This window comes from Tyto alba, unplaced genomic scaffold (assembly GCF_018691265.1).
Source record: "Tyto alba isolate M040663 unplaced genomic scaffold, T.alba_DEE_v4.0 Super-Scaffold_5, whole genome shotgun sequence".
In the NCBI taxonomy this organism is placed as follows: Eukaryota; Metazoa; Chordata; class Aves; order Strigiformes; family Tytonidae; genus Tyto; species Tyto alba.
Genome location: NW_024881326.1, coordinates 12,400,536 through 12,414,661, shown reverse-complemented (window position 1 = coordinate 12,414,661; position 14,126 = coordinate 12,400,536). Strand labels below are relative to the sequence as shown.

Here is a 14,126-nt window from a genome sequence, read left to right as displayed (position 1 = left end):
GGGGACCCCCACAATGGGGAAGGCATGCACAGCGGTGGGATGGAGCTGGCTTGGCTCATACTGGTGGGTTCTGGCTGTGGCCTGGGCTGGTTCTCCTCCACTTGCCCAGTCTGTGAAATGGATGCATGCAGCTGAGCGCTCTGTGGGGTTCGGGGAGCTGGACAGGGGATGGGGGGTGCAGGGCCTTGTTCCTGGTGAGTCATGTGAGGGAGAGGGTGATGCCTGCCTGAGGAACAGGGCCAGGGGCTGTGGCGGGGGTTTCTGCCCAGGGTCTGGCTTCAGCAGGCATTGCTAGCCTCCTGACCATGTCCCCCTGCCCCGCAGGGTCCCTTTTGCCGTGACAGGTGGGTCACTGGGGCCCTTGCCATGCCATGGTGGCACCACAGCCCCAAGGAAGGGGACAAATCCTGTTTCCTTCCTGTCCTGCCTGGAAGACCCTGGGCTCTCTCCTGCACCTGGGGCCAGGGGCAGACAGATCATGCTGGGCTGTGAGCCTGCCTGGGCTGGCTGTGAGCAGGGGGAAAGGAGAGCATCAACACATTTCTCTCTATAGCGCCTACGTAAACATCACCTACTGCTTTTATTTCCCACTAAGCACGGAGGATATCCAGGGCTGGAGGGATGTAAGCCTTGCTGAGCTTGTCCTGTTGAGGTTTTGGATGCTCTCCTGTCCAGTGGAGGAGCAGGAGGGGTGAGCCTGCCCAGGGGATGCCATGCCTGGGCAACAGGGTGGGGACAACGCTGGGGAACGGGACAGTTTTCACCTTCAGCTCTCTGCTGGCACCGTGAGGCCAGGGGGATGCAGCAGTCTGGGGGTGCCACCACTCTGCTCCCCCAAAGGGATCCGCCAAACCGCTCCCGCTACTTTCATCCCGAAGATGGGCTGTGGACCCTACTAGCAGGTAGTGCAGTGCCAGCTCCCCAATGCCGAGTGGCTCCCGTCTGCAGCTGCAATGGCTGTTTGTGCCCCTTTGCTCTCGGCGTTTTCCCAGCGGAAATGGAGCCTCCTGCCCAGGGGTATGGTGGGCAGCTCTGGGCTCTTGCAGGGAGGGAAGCATCCCTGACCCACTGCTTTCCTGTGTGTTGGAGCTGGCTGGGGGGCTGGAGGGGCCCTGTCTGTTGCTGGGCTGGGGGCTATTGGGCCATAGCAGCACCCCACGCGGTCTGGGCACAGTCATGGGTGCCGCCTGCTGTTTCCTGCAACTGAGCTCCAGGCCAGGGGAGGAGAGGGGACTGCAGCCTCTCGCCCGGCTGCTCATGGCCTATGGCTTGGTGATGTAGCCTGGAGAAGCAGCAGCCTGATGTGGAAGGTGCAGAGAGGTGGAGGGTGTTTGGCTGGAGTGTGGTGTTCCCTGGCCACCAGCTGTGCAGCATCCCTGGGTACCTGGGGCTCCCCTGGCAGCGCAGCATCCCTGGGTACTCGGGGGTGACACCGTGCAGGAGGCAGGAGGGGCCCCTCTCTCCAACTGACCATGGGGACCTGAGGTTCTTGATCCCTCACCTCGGTGCCCTGGCATCCAAAGGGACATGAGGGCTGCCACATGTCCAGGCTCCGAGGCCCAGCCCGGCTGTGCCACTGCTCCAGGACAGAGGGAAATGTTGTTCTGGCTGAGCTTGTGGCGCTGGGTGCCCTGGGGGGGGTCAGACCAAGAAGCAGTCATGCTTTTCCAGGCTTCAGGGCACTGAGTGGATGTCCTCCGAGCGCAGCACTTTGTAGATGACCCAGTACAAGATATTGAAGACCAGGAAGGTGAAGGGGAAGACGGCTCGGGAGATGGTGTCAATGCGCTTGGCCCGGTCGGTGTAACACCTGCGGAGGCTCTCCCCTTCCCGCAGCAGCATGCCGGCCGGGGGGGTGCTGTAGATGCCAGGGCCCTCCCCAGCCCCATCCTTCGGCTGCAGGCAGTGGCCCAGCCCGTAGCCTCGCAAGTAGAAGCGGCTCTCACGGACAAGCTCTTCCTCCTGGCGAAGGGAAAGGCTGTCAGCCAAGGCACCCCATGGGCACTGATATTGTGGGGTGTGTAGGCGTTTGTGGCTGCATGTCCTATACAGCCCCCTGCTACGTGATACGGTCCTGCAAGTGTCCAGCACAAGGTTAGATGCTTTCTGAGAAAGCCCAAAGCGTGCAGGCAAAAAGCACCGGGCTGCAGGTAGAGGCAGGCAGCGGTGTGCATGGGGGCGAGCACCAACCGACTGCCTTGTCATCCAGCATGTGTTTTAAGGGTTCATCCAAGGGCAACCCTGACCCTAGCAGCCTGACACTGATCCCCTCGGTCCTCCTCCCAGCTCTGGTTTGGAAACTTGGGAAGCCCAGCTCTCTGGCAGCTGGGGGATGGGGGTGAACTGGCGGCGGGGGGGAAGTGGGTACATGGGGGTGCAGGGCACAGCAGTGCAGGGTGCACTGGGGTGCAGAGCACATAGGGGTGCAGGGCTCATTGGGGTGCAGGGAGCTTGGGGGTGCAGAGAGCTTGGGGGTGCAGGCACTGCTCTGGCAGCTGTGTTTGCTGCAGGGTGGAAACGTGCCTGTGCTGGTGAATAGGAGGGGGGAGGCAGCTTGCTGGGGCAGAGCAGGGCAGGGATGCAGGAGCCTGGCTATCATCAGGGCTCATCCCTGCTCTGCCCCACCGGTGCCATATCTGGCTGTGGTGGGTCTCTTCTCCCAGCGTGTGCTGCAAGCCAGCCCCTCACCTTGCACCATGCTCACACGCAGCCCAGGTGCCAGATCCCAAATGCCATCTCTCACCCTCCAAGACACGGGGAGCAGCCTCCTCGCTGAGGTCAGCCTGCGCAGGTGCTCAGCCGGCAAGGGGGCTCTCATGCGGAGAGCTTGCACCCTGGCATCTTTATTTAACTCGGCTAATCCACCAACTAAGCAAGATTTCTCAGTGGGAAGAGCTGCAGCTCAAATTGCTGAGATTAGTTCTCATTTGCAGTGGACTTTTATCCTCCTGCACCAGGCTGAGCACTTGTGGCCACCCTGGGGGGACGCAGTGTGGGGGAGCTGGGGTGCCCTGCATGCCCTGGGGGGCAGGAGCCGTTCCCACAGCCCCGGGGAGCCAGCTGGCCCAGCCAGAGTGTTTGAGAGAGGAAATGTCAGACTGGGAGTGCTGGTCCTCCCAGCTGGGTCCCTCTGGGCTCGGTCAGCCTTGGGGTGTTTATTGGGGGCCAAGGCTGGGTGCAGGGAGCTCCCTGGGCCCAGCTTTGCTGTGTCTGTGGGAGGGATATGCCACTGGGCTGCGGCACCCAGGCTGGGCTGCGTCAGGCAGCTCTGGCATGGGGGCTGTGGGCAGCGGGGCTCTGCTCAGGTCTCTGACTGAGCAGCAATTGGGGTGCTCCTGGCTGCACCCAGTGTCTTGCCAGCGGCACCCCAGAGTGTCTCTGCAGCCTCCACCGCAGGGCAGCTGCGCTTTGGCCTGTTTTAAGCCAGTAGACGTTTCCTGGGTTTGGCAGAGCATCCCTCACCCTGCCCCGGTTGGGTGGGTGTTCATCTCCAGGAGCCAGTGCTCAGGGGCTGTGAAAGGCAGGGAGCAAGGGTGCTGGGGGGAGCCAGGAAGCCTCTTCTGACATCCAAGGGCTGATGATGGCAGAGGGGAGGCTCAGGGCAGCCTGGCTTGGTGGGGAGGCAAGGATGTACCAGGCCTGATTTCCTCCCTGGAGCTGCGGTTGTCTCCCAGCTTCTACGTGCCAGCCTGGGAGTCCGCCCTGCCCCATCGCTCATCCCTGTGCCTCCAGCTGCAGAGTGCCCATGTGCCCTGAGCAACTGCCTGCACTGGGGTTACTGCACCCAGCCGCAAGTGCCCCAAACCTGCCTGCGCCAGGAAAGCCAGGCAGGCAGAGCCCTCACCCTGCCAGAGGTGTGGGCATGGCCTGGGGAGCTGAGCAGCATCCCGGGAACAGCCGTCTGTCTGCCCCAGCATCACTCACCCCTCAGCAAAGGGGGCTGTGCTTGTCCTGCTTTACAGAAAGAGACACTGAGGCGGGGAAATTTCCCCCAGGGAAATCTGCTCCATTCCCATCCCTTTCAAACCTCTTTTCAGCCCAGGGAATGGCATCTCCATCTCATGGGCACGCGCTCTGTGCAAATCACTGCCCTGCTTCTGCAGCCTCTTGCTGGCCCTTGGGGCCAGCTCCTGCGGGGCTTCTTTTGGCAGGGGGAGGGTGAGGCTGGCTGGGGTGGCACCGCACAGGGTGCTGCTGGAGGGTTGTGCTCTACCCGGGAGCTGGAGAGCTGTGAGAGCGTCGTGTAGGTGTGCTCGCCGCTGTGCCGGCCGCTCAGCTGCCGCAGGGACTCCAGGCTGGCCGTCCCGCTGCTCAGGCCCTTTTGGCATCCGACAGTGCGCACCAAACAGAAACAGGAGAGCGAGTGACGGATGGCTCTGCCCCAGCCCCGGGGACGGTGGCTCTGGGTGCTGGGATGGGGATGGCAGGGGGATGGGGGCTCCATGTAGGTGGGGAAAATCCCCCCCCAGCAGTGCCTGGGCACTGGGATCCATCTTCAGCATGTGCTGAAGGGATTTGGCTGCACAAGGCACTGCGAGCCTGTGCGGTGTGTATGTGTGCTTGTGTTTTCCATGGAGGTCTGGTGTCTCGTGGTGTGCTTACAGCAAGAAAATTAGAGTATAGCAGCCACGTGCCTTCCCTGAGCATCTCGTAGGCCTGATGCCTGTGGTGATGGGCTGAGGGAGGGTAGAGCTGTCCTGTGGGACCCTGCTTCTCCAGGCCTTGCTGTGCTGCTGTCTGCAGCCCAGACCCGGTCCCTGGGTGCCACCAGGTCCCCTTGGTGCTTTCCGGCCCTGATGCAGCAGTGAGCGCCTGTCACCACTGCGACACAGCGAGGAGCCTGGGTTTGGAGCTACAGCTAAGGGGAAAGGCTGTTTCCGCCACCCTTACTGTTTATTTTTCTGCTTTTTTAGAGGAAACAGAGCCCAAGGATATCCCATCAGGAGGACAGTGGCACTCTGAGTGTTTGTGCTCGCAGGGCCTGGGGCACCCAGGGATGCTGTGTGCTGTGCTGCTCAGGCAGGCAGACTGCGATGCCCGTGAGTCCCTGATGTGCCGGAGGGGCCGGCTGCAGGCCCTGGGCAGTGGGACACAGCCCAGCACCGAGCCCTGCCCTGGCAGCTGCTGAGAAACTGGCCCTGCAGTCCCGGGGTGTCCCATTGGTGGCTGAGGACAGGCAGACGTCATGACAGCGATGGGAAAGGGACTCACCATCCTCTGCCGCCGCTGGCGCCGGCGCAGGCGCATAAACTCCTTGTGCTGGCGGGAGATGAAGTTGACGGTTGCGTACTCCAACAAGGCGGCAAAGACAAAGAGCAGGCACACAGCCATCCAGATGTCGATGGCCTTCACATAGGAGACCTGTGAGGGCAAGAGGGGGCTCAGGGACCTGCTGCCTTCCACCTCGCTCATCCCCCCCCACTGCCAGCTTCGCTCCGCTGCCGAGGGGCACAGGAGCCCTCTCAGCTGGGACACACGGGCCAGAGCTCGCACGGCCGAGCAGCGCCGTGTTCCCCCTTGACACACGTGGTGCCATGCTATGGAGCCAGCTCTCCCCAAGGGAAAGCTGCCCCGGGGACACTGGGGGCAGCAGTGGGCACCTCGGGTGCCCTGAGCAGGCTGCAGCGTGGGAGCCTGTTACGGAGCCAGTGCTGACCTTGGGCAGGGAGGCACGGGAGCCGGCGCTCTGCGTGGTCATGGTGAGCACAGTGGTGATGCCCAAGCCCACCCGGGCCGGCGCCGCATCCATGTTGATCCAGAAGGAGACCCAGGAGAGGATGACGATGAGCAGGCTGGGGATGTACATCTGGATCAGGTAGTAACCCATCTGCCTCTCCAGGTGGAACTTCACCTCGATGCAGGTGAACTTGCCTGCAGGGAAAGATGGGTCTGATGGGCAAAAGGGACCCGCAGGCCATGGCAAGGGGGCGGCAGCAGGTCCCTGGGGTGCTCACCTGTGTTGTAATGCTTGGTGCAGTAGCCCAGATCCTTCTCATCCCTAAGGATGAATTGCGGGAGCGTCAAGCCCTCTGCCACCTGCACGGCCTCCTGCTCCTCCAGCCACTCAAAGATGAGGTCATTCATGGTGTAGCCAACTGGAAGGGATGGAGGGAGCCGTGGGATGGGTAGGGACATGAACCCCATATATCCTCACCCTGAACCACCTCTCTCCTTCCTGTTCACCTCTCTCAGAACCAGGGAAATGCCAGCCTTTGGGATGGGGTAGAATGGGATGGGATGGGGGGGACGAAGCGCAGCTTGAACCCCCCTAGGTACTCACAGCTCTCCAACTGCATGGTACACGTCTGGATGTCCATGGGGAAGTTCTTGAGGTCCATGGGGCAGGACAGGATCAGTGTCAGCCTGGAGGAGTCAGAGGAAAGGAGAGGGTTGCTTAGGACTGCGGCTGTTGGGCAGGGGAGAGCTGTCCCACAGGAGGTGAGAGGAAAGCTTTGCCTGCCCACTCGGGCACTGCACCAGAGGGGAAGGGTTCTACCTAATGCTGTATAGCACATTGCCATTCTTGAAGATGCGCAGCAGCTTGTTGTCGGTGGTGACCTCATGGAAATTGGCCCCTTTCTCGTTGGCAAAGAACAAGTCTGGCTTCCAGATGGAGTCGAGCATGGAGGGGTCAAGGTCGAGGGAGTCGTCAGGGTACTCGCGGTAAGCCAGGCGAGGGTCGTTCCACTGCTGCCGCAGGAAGACATTCACCCGGTAGTCCTGGGGCAGAGGGCACCGCGTCAGCTGGGAGCAACCCACGGTGGCCAGAGAGGAGGAGGAGGAGGAAAAGATGGAGGAGCAAGAAGAGAGGGAGGAGGAGGTGGAAGGGGGTGTCTCTGTCGAGGCTTAGCCTGCAGGTTCTGCCTGCCTGACACTACCCATGCACGGGGCAGGGGCAGCTCAGGAACTTTCGAATATCATTGTCAGCCAGGGGAAATTAAAAAGCCAAAGTCACAGCAGCCGAGAGGAGAAGGAGGAGGAAGACCAGTGGCTGCTGCCTGCAATATTCCTTGCAGAGTTCTGTGGCCCTGAGGGGGGTTGATGTGATGGTTGATGGTATTAAGGCTTTGCAGCAGCACAAATAGAGAATTTTTAGCCCTGGGACTTCCTCATAGGAGTTTCTCATGCACCCGAGGAGGCTGGGGATGGCAGGGACACAGAGCTCGCTTGTGTTGTACGGCACCTGCTGAGATTGTGAACAGGAGGGAGCTACTGCTGGCTGCCTCGCTCTGACCCTTCGGGGTGTTTCTCCCAGCTCAGGCGTGAGGAATGTGGCCCACACAGCCAGGCTCTGGTTAACTGATCCCAGAAAAATCGCAGCCATTTGCTCTGGCACTGCATGTCTCCACTGCATGCCAGGGCCAGCTCTGGAGGGCTCACAGGACCCCCGTAAGCATGGCCATGGGCTCAGGCACCGGGATCCACACGTTCACCAGCAGACCCACCCCCAGCCCCTAAGCGCTGGGAGAGGAGCCCGTCACGCTGGCAAAATCCTCACCATGGTGGTCTCGGTGACGGAGCCGAAGCTGTTGATGAAGATGTTACACGTCACGTTGACAGGCGGACCTGGAAAACAGCGTGAAGCCTCCTCTCGCCGCTGGCCAGGGAGACACGTGCGGCACGCAGGCACACGTGGGGATGCCGCCTCCTGCACGCGCTGCACGGATGGGCGCAGTGAGCATCCCCTGCCTGCCGGGGGTCCCCCCTGTCGTGTGCCAGGGTGAACCCCAGCATACCCTGCAAGCACTGCAGCTGCCCATGCTGCCAGGCAGGGCAGGCACACGCGGGGCAGCTGCAGTCGCAGGAGCAGCCGGGATTCTGGGGAGGGTGTTGGGATGGAGGGACATGGGTCAGGATCCTGCCCCCCAAACCCATACCTGCCCGTTCCCTAGTTTTAGACAGCTATAAGCGAGGGGCACTGCCAGATTTGGGAGCCTCACATCCTCCCCTTACCTTTGAAGTTGGGTCGAATCCGGGCATCATACCCCGATGTTCGTCCCATAAGCTTGTCCAGGAAATCAGAGGGTGACATGGGCTGGGGCAGGCTTCGGGAAGCAGCTTTAATCTCCTCCCGCCCTGAGACCAGCCTGCAGGGCAGAGGAGGCAGGTTAGCTATCTGCTGGCACCAGGGGTGTGCAGGCACATTCTGGCACCCTGCAGGGATTTCCAGCTCCCAGGGGAAGCAGTTGTGCCCGCGCCGCATCCACTCTGGTGCCGAGTCAGCGTGTTGACCCCGGGACTCTTTCCTTCTTCCACTGGGATGCCGGCAGCTTCCCCCCTTGCTTGCCACAGCCCGAGAGCTGTGTGCCCGAGTTTTGCCTGTCTCCCTGCCAGCAAATCCCCTGCCTGCCGTGTCCCCTGGCATGGCGTTCGGCACTGGGTGCCTCTCAGCTCCAGGGCTGTGGTGGGGATGGGGCGCAGTGGGCGATGGCCTCATGGATGGCAGCTGAGCTGTGTGATGGTGCTGGAGGGGGAATGTGAGGAGGGTCCCTCCCAGATTCAATCACCAGCCCCAGCTTGAGTTGCTGAGCAAACTTCTGTCCCCTGCCTGGCCCGGACTCGTGGCTTGGGGGACACAACATCCCCCCAAGCCATGGGCTGGCCTGGTGTGAGTGAGGGGATGCCCAGCAGCACAGCTGGGGTTGTGACACCTTGCCAGGGGCCAAGAAGATGTGGCAGGAGAGAAGCAGCAAAGCCCACCTCCGCACCAGCTGTAGCCCAGAGCTAACATGAGTTCTCCCACGTAGTGCTCCCAACAATGATGGAGACTTATTTAAACTGACCTTGGAGGGGATATTTTTGTGAACACATCTTAGCCTGCCAGTTTCTCTCCTTCCGTCAGTCTATAATGATCATTTCAAGGAACAACGCGAAAGACAGCTGCTCACCACATTGTCAGGCATGTGGCTGTGATGGAGAGGAATTAGTCGGAGACCTCCGGACACAAAGGGAGCTTTGAGCACACTGCTGGTGCTGCTGCATGCTGCTTCATAACTCTGCCAGGTCCATGCCCACTCCTGCTTGGAGCCACAACCCCTTTATCACAGGCAGAGGATGATGCTGGGAGCTAAGACCCCCTGGGGTCCTTGTTCCTACCTCCTTGTTCCTACCAACACACCTTATTCCTACCTCCTCTCAGGGGAGTGGGATTCATCCTGGAGGGGCTTATGTGCATCTTTGCCAGGTAGAAATGGCCACTACAGCCACCCCAGAATGATCCAGCTGGGCAGGTTTCCCCTTAATTGAAGCTGAGCAGCAGAGCATCCCTGAGACTGGTCCTGACCAAGGGCAAAAGGCTGAGAGGACCAGGAGCTGCATTAGAAAGGTGCACCTTTGGGAGGAGGGCTGCAAGAGGCCAGGGTAACAAGGAGTTAAGTCAGGCCTTTGCCTGCCACATAGCTGTGAACCATGTCCTCCTCCACTGGAGAGGAGGATGAGGGTTCTCCCCACAAGCATGCAGGAGGAAGGCTGCCTTGGCATGGCAGCAGCTACCTCCTTGAAGAGGCTCAGCTAACTGGGCAAGCAGCTGCAAATCTGCAGCCCCAGTGCTGCTCAGACCTTGGGGACTTCAAGGGGTGCAGAAACACCCCGGGTACAGCCACCTCCAGCAGCATCTCTGGCAGGGCTGTGCTGGCACACCGTCCCTGGGCACATGCCCTGCATCCTGGCTCTTCTCAATGTTTGGCTGCAGGTCCCCAGTTTGGGCACTGCCTGCCCCGGGGTACTCTGCCACTAACCTGGCCCGGGCACTGTGGGGCTCTGGAGCTGAGCACCTCCGTGGAGCGAGGGGATGGCAGGGCTGGAAAACGCTCACATCTGCCTAAAAATGCCACCCCGAGACAAGCAGTTTCCACAAGTGGAGAGATGACATTTTGATATGATTTGCCCCCCTCCCCGCCACAAATGCTGTGGTTCCCCCCTGCGCTGCTCTAGCCGTACTGGCTGAGTGGTGGGAAGGGTGGGTGGGAGGGGACAGGGACCAGGCTCAGCCCAGGGGCACTGCAGCCTCCCCATCCCTCCCTGCCTGGCCTGCTCTCCCCGGCATCCCACCTTGTCCCAGATAGCACCCAAGGTGGCCAGAGAGGGAAAAAGGGATCTGGGGGCTTTGGATTTTCTACCCAAGTGGGCCAAGACTTGTTCCTGCACCCATGGGACCTGAGGGTACCCACTGGCCTGGGCGGCTGGCCGAGTCAGGGACTGTCCTGAGCCCCCCCCCAAACACCCAGAGCCAGGAGTGAGTCTGGGCATCACAGGGGATTTGCAGCTCTGGAGAAGGAGCTGCCTGGGCCATCATCTGGCTCAGCTCGCCCCTTCTCCCACCGTGGCCGTCCCTGGGGCCAGGGGGACCGTTGCGGACCCAGCACTGGGACAGGGGCTGCTGGGGACAGGCAGAGCCCAGCTGTGTGCGACTGAGGCTGGAGGGGGGGGTCTAGTGGGTCCCCGGGGTGCTGGGTCAGGGTCCCGGGGAATGGGGGGGTGAGACCAGATTTGGGGAAGCTCCGGCAGCCTGGGGGGAGGTCCGGATTGGGGCTGGGAAGGTTCTGGCTTGGGTGGGGGGGGAGCCGCCCCTGGAGAGAAGTCTGGATCGGGGGTGGGGGCGCGGGTCCCGGGGCTCCTCCGGGTCTGGGAGGGGTTGCCCGGGTCCCGCAGGAGAGATCCGTCTCCGAGAGGCGGTGATGCCCGGGTCCCGGAGGGGAAACGTGGCTCCCGGGGGATGAGGGGTCCGGGTGCTGGAGGAGGGGGGATGCCGGGGGAGCGGCGCGGAGAGCGGCGACCACCGCAGCCCCACGGCCCGCGAATGGGGGGGTGGGGGGGAGCCGCCCCGCCGGACACGCAGCGCCGAGCACCCGCGCCGTGCGCTCACCTGAGCGGGCCGCGCCGGGGCAGGAGGCAGCCGAGGAGGAGGAGGAGGAGGAAGGCGAGGGCGCCAGCCCGGAGAGCGCCCATCCCGCCGCAGCCCGCAGCCCCGCCGCCCCGGGCGCACGGGCATGACCCGGCCGGCGGCGGCGGCGCCCCCGCTCCCGCTCCCGCTCCCGCCGCACCGGGGCCGCCGCCGCCGCCGCCTCTGCCGCCGCCCCCCGCCCGGTCCCGCTCCTCATAGTCCGGGCGAGCGGGAGCCCGCCGCGGGGTGGGCGCCGGCCGGCTGCGGGCCCCGGGAGCCGGGCGGAGCCTCGCCCCGCCGCGGCGGGGAGGAGGCGGGCACGGCGGCGGGGAGCCCTCACCACTGCCGCGGGGACTTCTGCCGCCCCGTCGGGGCTGTCCTGGCGCCCACGTCCCCCGTGGGGGCTCCTCGGCGCGGGGCGGCAGGGCCCTGCGGCAGTGCTGGGGAAGGGAGGCAGTTCCTGCGGGGTTCGCGGGGCTCCAGGGATGCACCGGGGTCGGGGGGGAGGGGGGGGTTGACGCGCCGGGATTTCGGGATATGGCAGGGCTGAAGGCTGCGCTGGCGGCGGGAGGGCTGTGCAGGGGCTGGGGGATGCCCGTCTGAGTGGGAGGAAGCGGCTGGGAGCAGCCGGACGCCTTTCTCCTTCTGCCTGGCCTGGCGGTGCCTGTCCGCGGGCAGGATGGGGCACACACACCCCGGGGGGCTCAGCCCTCCTGCCGGCCCCCCCCCCCGCCGTGCTCGCCTTGCCCCGAGGCTCAGCGGATGGGCAATCCTGTCCCTCAGGAGGGGCAGGTAAGCTCCTTGGGGAGAGCGAGATGGACAGTCATGTCTGCGTGATGTGGGGAGCTGCATGGGGCTGCCAGGAAGAGGGAAACCGAGTCAGAGAGAGGGGAGCTGCTTGTTAAGTAGAGACGCACAGGCAGGGCTGGGACTCGGGCTACTCGGCTGCCTCTGCCTTGTCCCCTGGGGCCACCCGGCCAAGCCAGAGAGTTGCCTCTGGTCCTAGGCAATCTGTGATTAATTTATGAAGAAACAAATAGTATTCCTCCCCCCCCCGCCCCCAACAAAAAAAAAAAAAAAAAAAAAAAAGAGAAAAGCACAGAATAAATGATTCCCGGCGGATATGTCATTCAGGTTTCCGTTCACCCTACTGTGGCTAGCTCATCTCATTTATTTGAATTAATTACAGTTTGGTAATGGCTAGGAGCCGCCATACGAAGCCATTGCTGCAGGGCTCCGCAAAGGAGAATCTCAGCAGAGGAGGAGGAAAGCACGCTATTCCCCATGCTCCCTCTCTCCCCAGGGCAAGCGAGGGGCTTGGGTCTGTGCTGGCTTCTCCTCATCAGAAAGCCAGCGCAGGATTTTGAGAGCTCCCTGCCATGGGAGCTGCTGCAGGGAGGCAGTGAGAGTGCGAGCTGGGTATGTGAAGCCGAACCTGGGCACCTTGTCCAGTGCAGGGGAGAGAACAGGAGGCTGTAGGCAGTGGGCACTCAGGAGTCCTCATCCCCACTCCTTGGCTCTTCCAGCACCAGGAGCTGGGAGAAGTCTCCTCCGATTACCATTGCCATTAATGTTTATGGGGCCTCGGTGCTGAGAGGTGCAAGGCAGGATCTGGAGCCTTGGGGCGCAGAGCAAACGCACACTGCATGACAGCTCCTCTTCCAGAGGCTGTCAGAGCTAAGTGGATCTGACACCGTCGGGAGGAGGGGAGCCAGCCACATCCTCTCCACCCTCTGGGGAAACTGAGGCACCCATGCAGTGAGCCTGTATCCATGTCTACATCTGCTGAGGGGCCTGGGGGTGGTTGGAGTGGCTGTGGAGCTGGTTCCGCAGGCTGCCATAAGCGTGGGCTCTGAAGATAAGCAGCCACAAGCCTCAGTCGCATGTGCTGTGGTCAGCAGGGCACTGGGCCTGAGCTAACGAGGCCCTTGGAGAGGCTGTTGAAGCCAATGTGGCAACACTGCTCCCTGATGAGCAGGGCTGCGGGGGACGGGGCAGCCATAGCCCTCCTGCCCGCCTTTCAGCTCTGCAGGCAGCCAGCGCTGTGAGGAGCAAAGCGGTGCTGAAAATAAACTCTGAGAAAATGAAGGCAGCGAGCATCCCATTGGGAAGACGAAGGCAGCACTGATTTGTTGCTGGCCGAGTTGAGGGGATGGAGCAGAAGCTGCAAAAGCAGAGCCCGGCTGTGCCCAGGGGACCCCAGGCACTGCGCCGCATCCCGGGCAGGGGATTTTCGGGTGTGACAAGAACAGGCTTCTCCCCCCTGCTCCTCAAATCAGAGCATGAGGTGGTTTCTCTGTAAACAGTGAAGATGCCAGCCAGCAGGCAGCTGCCGGAGATGGGCTCCCAGAGGCAGGCGTCCACTGCCAGGCTGCCCTGCAGCCACTGTCCCCAGGGGCAGCAAGGCCGGGGGGGGGGGGGGACAAGGACCATGCTGTGACCCAGGGTGTGGTGCAGTTCCCAGGGCTGGCACTGGCATGGCCCTCTCTGGGGATCCCTCTGTCCCTGCCCCAAAGCCGTCCCCATCACGGCACCAGGCTCTGCTAATAGGAGAGACGCAGGCAGCAGAAGCTGGGGTTGCTAAGACAGGGAGGAAAGCATGATATCTTCTTTTCCCTTTCCCTCCGATACCTCTGAGGCTGCGTCAAGCTGTTCCCCTGGGGCCGGACTCCTACCTGCCCCAAATCTGCCTGGATCCAGACCCTGGAGGAGGGCTGTGCTAATCCACACCGGCTGGATCCTGACCCGTCTCTGCTGTTCAGCCCCTGCATTGCCACATCTACATATTTAATCCCGCTTGATAAACCCTGTAGTGCATTTGCAGACAACACAATTCCAGAGGGCCGAATGATTCAACTCCTTGGAAACAGGTTTGGTTTTTTTCCAGAGAAAAGGTTGAAAGGTGCTTAAGCTTGATTTCAGGATGAAGAGTTGCCTGTAAGATCAATTTTGTGCTGTTCATGTTGGGGAGAGGAGTGGGAGGGAGGGAAGCGGGTGAAGGAGCACTCCTAGCTCTTTGTGTAGGGCCACAAAAACCCCTGGGCTCCCCCACTGGTGGGGGGCTGGGGGCCGGGATGCTGCTGCCCACTCTGCTCCTTGGTCTGTCCTTCAGAGTCAGCTCGGAGCTTCGCCTCTGCCCTGGACCCAGGAGAACCTGCAGCACCAGAAGCTTCAGGTGGGCACAGGTTTGTGGTGGGCTTTAAGCAACCTGCTCCAACTCCCCTCCAGCAGGCTCAGCAGGCAG

The 14,126-nt window shown here is 62.2% G+C and overlaps 1 protein-coding gene across 2 annotated transcripts; it reads right to left on the bottom strand.

Moving 5' to 3' along the window:
* Positions 1 to 561: 561 nt before the first annotated feature.
* LOC104364117 (glycine receptor subunit alpha-4) lies at positions 562 to 10,967 on the bottom strand. 2 transcript variants are annotated; one of them, XM_042807511.1, is made up of 9 exons: positions 10,865 to 10,967; positions 7,954 to 8,087; positions 7,499 to 7,566; positions 6,497 to 6,720; positions 6,281 to 6,363; positions 5,955 to 6,095; positions 5,657 to 5,871; positions 5,212 to 5,361; positions 562 to 1,962 (listed from the first exon to the last, which is right to left on the bottom strand). In XM_042807511.1, exons 1-9 carry the CDS (start codon positions 10,945 to 10,947, stop codon positions 1,675 to 1,677), a joined length of 1,386 nt encoding a protein of 461 aa, XP_042663445.1. In that variant the 5' UTR covers positions 10,948 to 10,967; the 3' UTR covers positions 562 to 1,674. The 2 variants fall into 2 exon arrangements, with proteins under 2 accessions (XP_042663445.1, XP_042663446.1); XM_042807512.1 differs by lacking the exon at positions 562 to 1,962 and adding an exon at positions 4,015 to 4,318.
* Between the last annotated feature and the right edge of the window lie 3,159 nt (positions 10,968 to 14,126).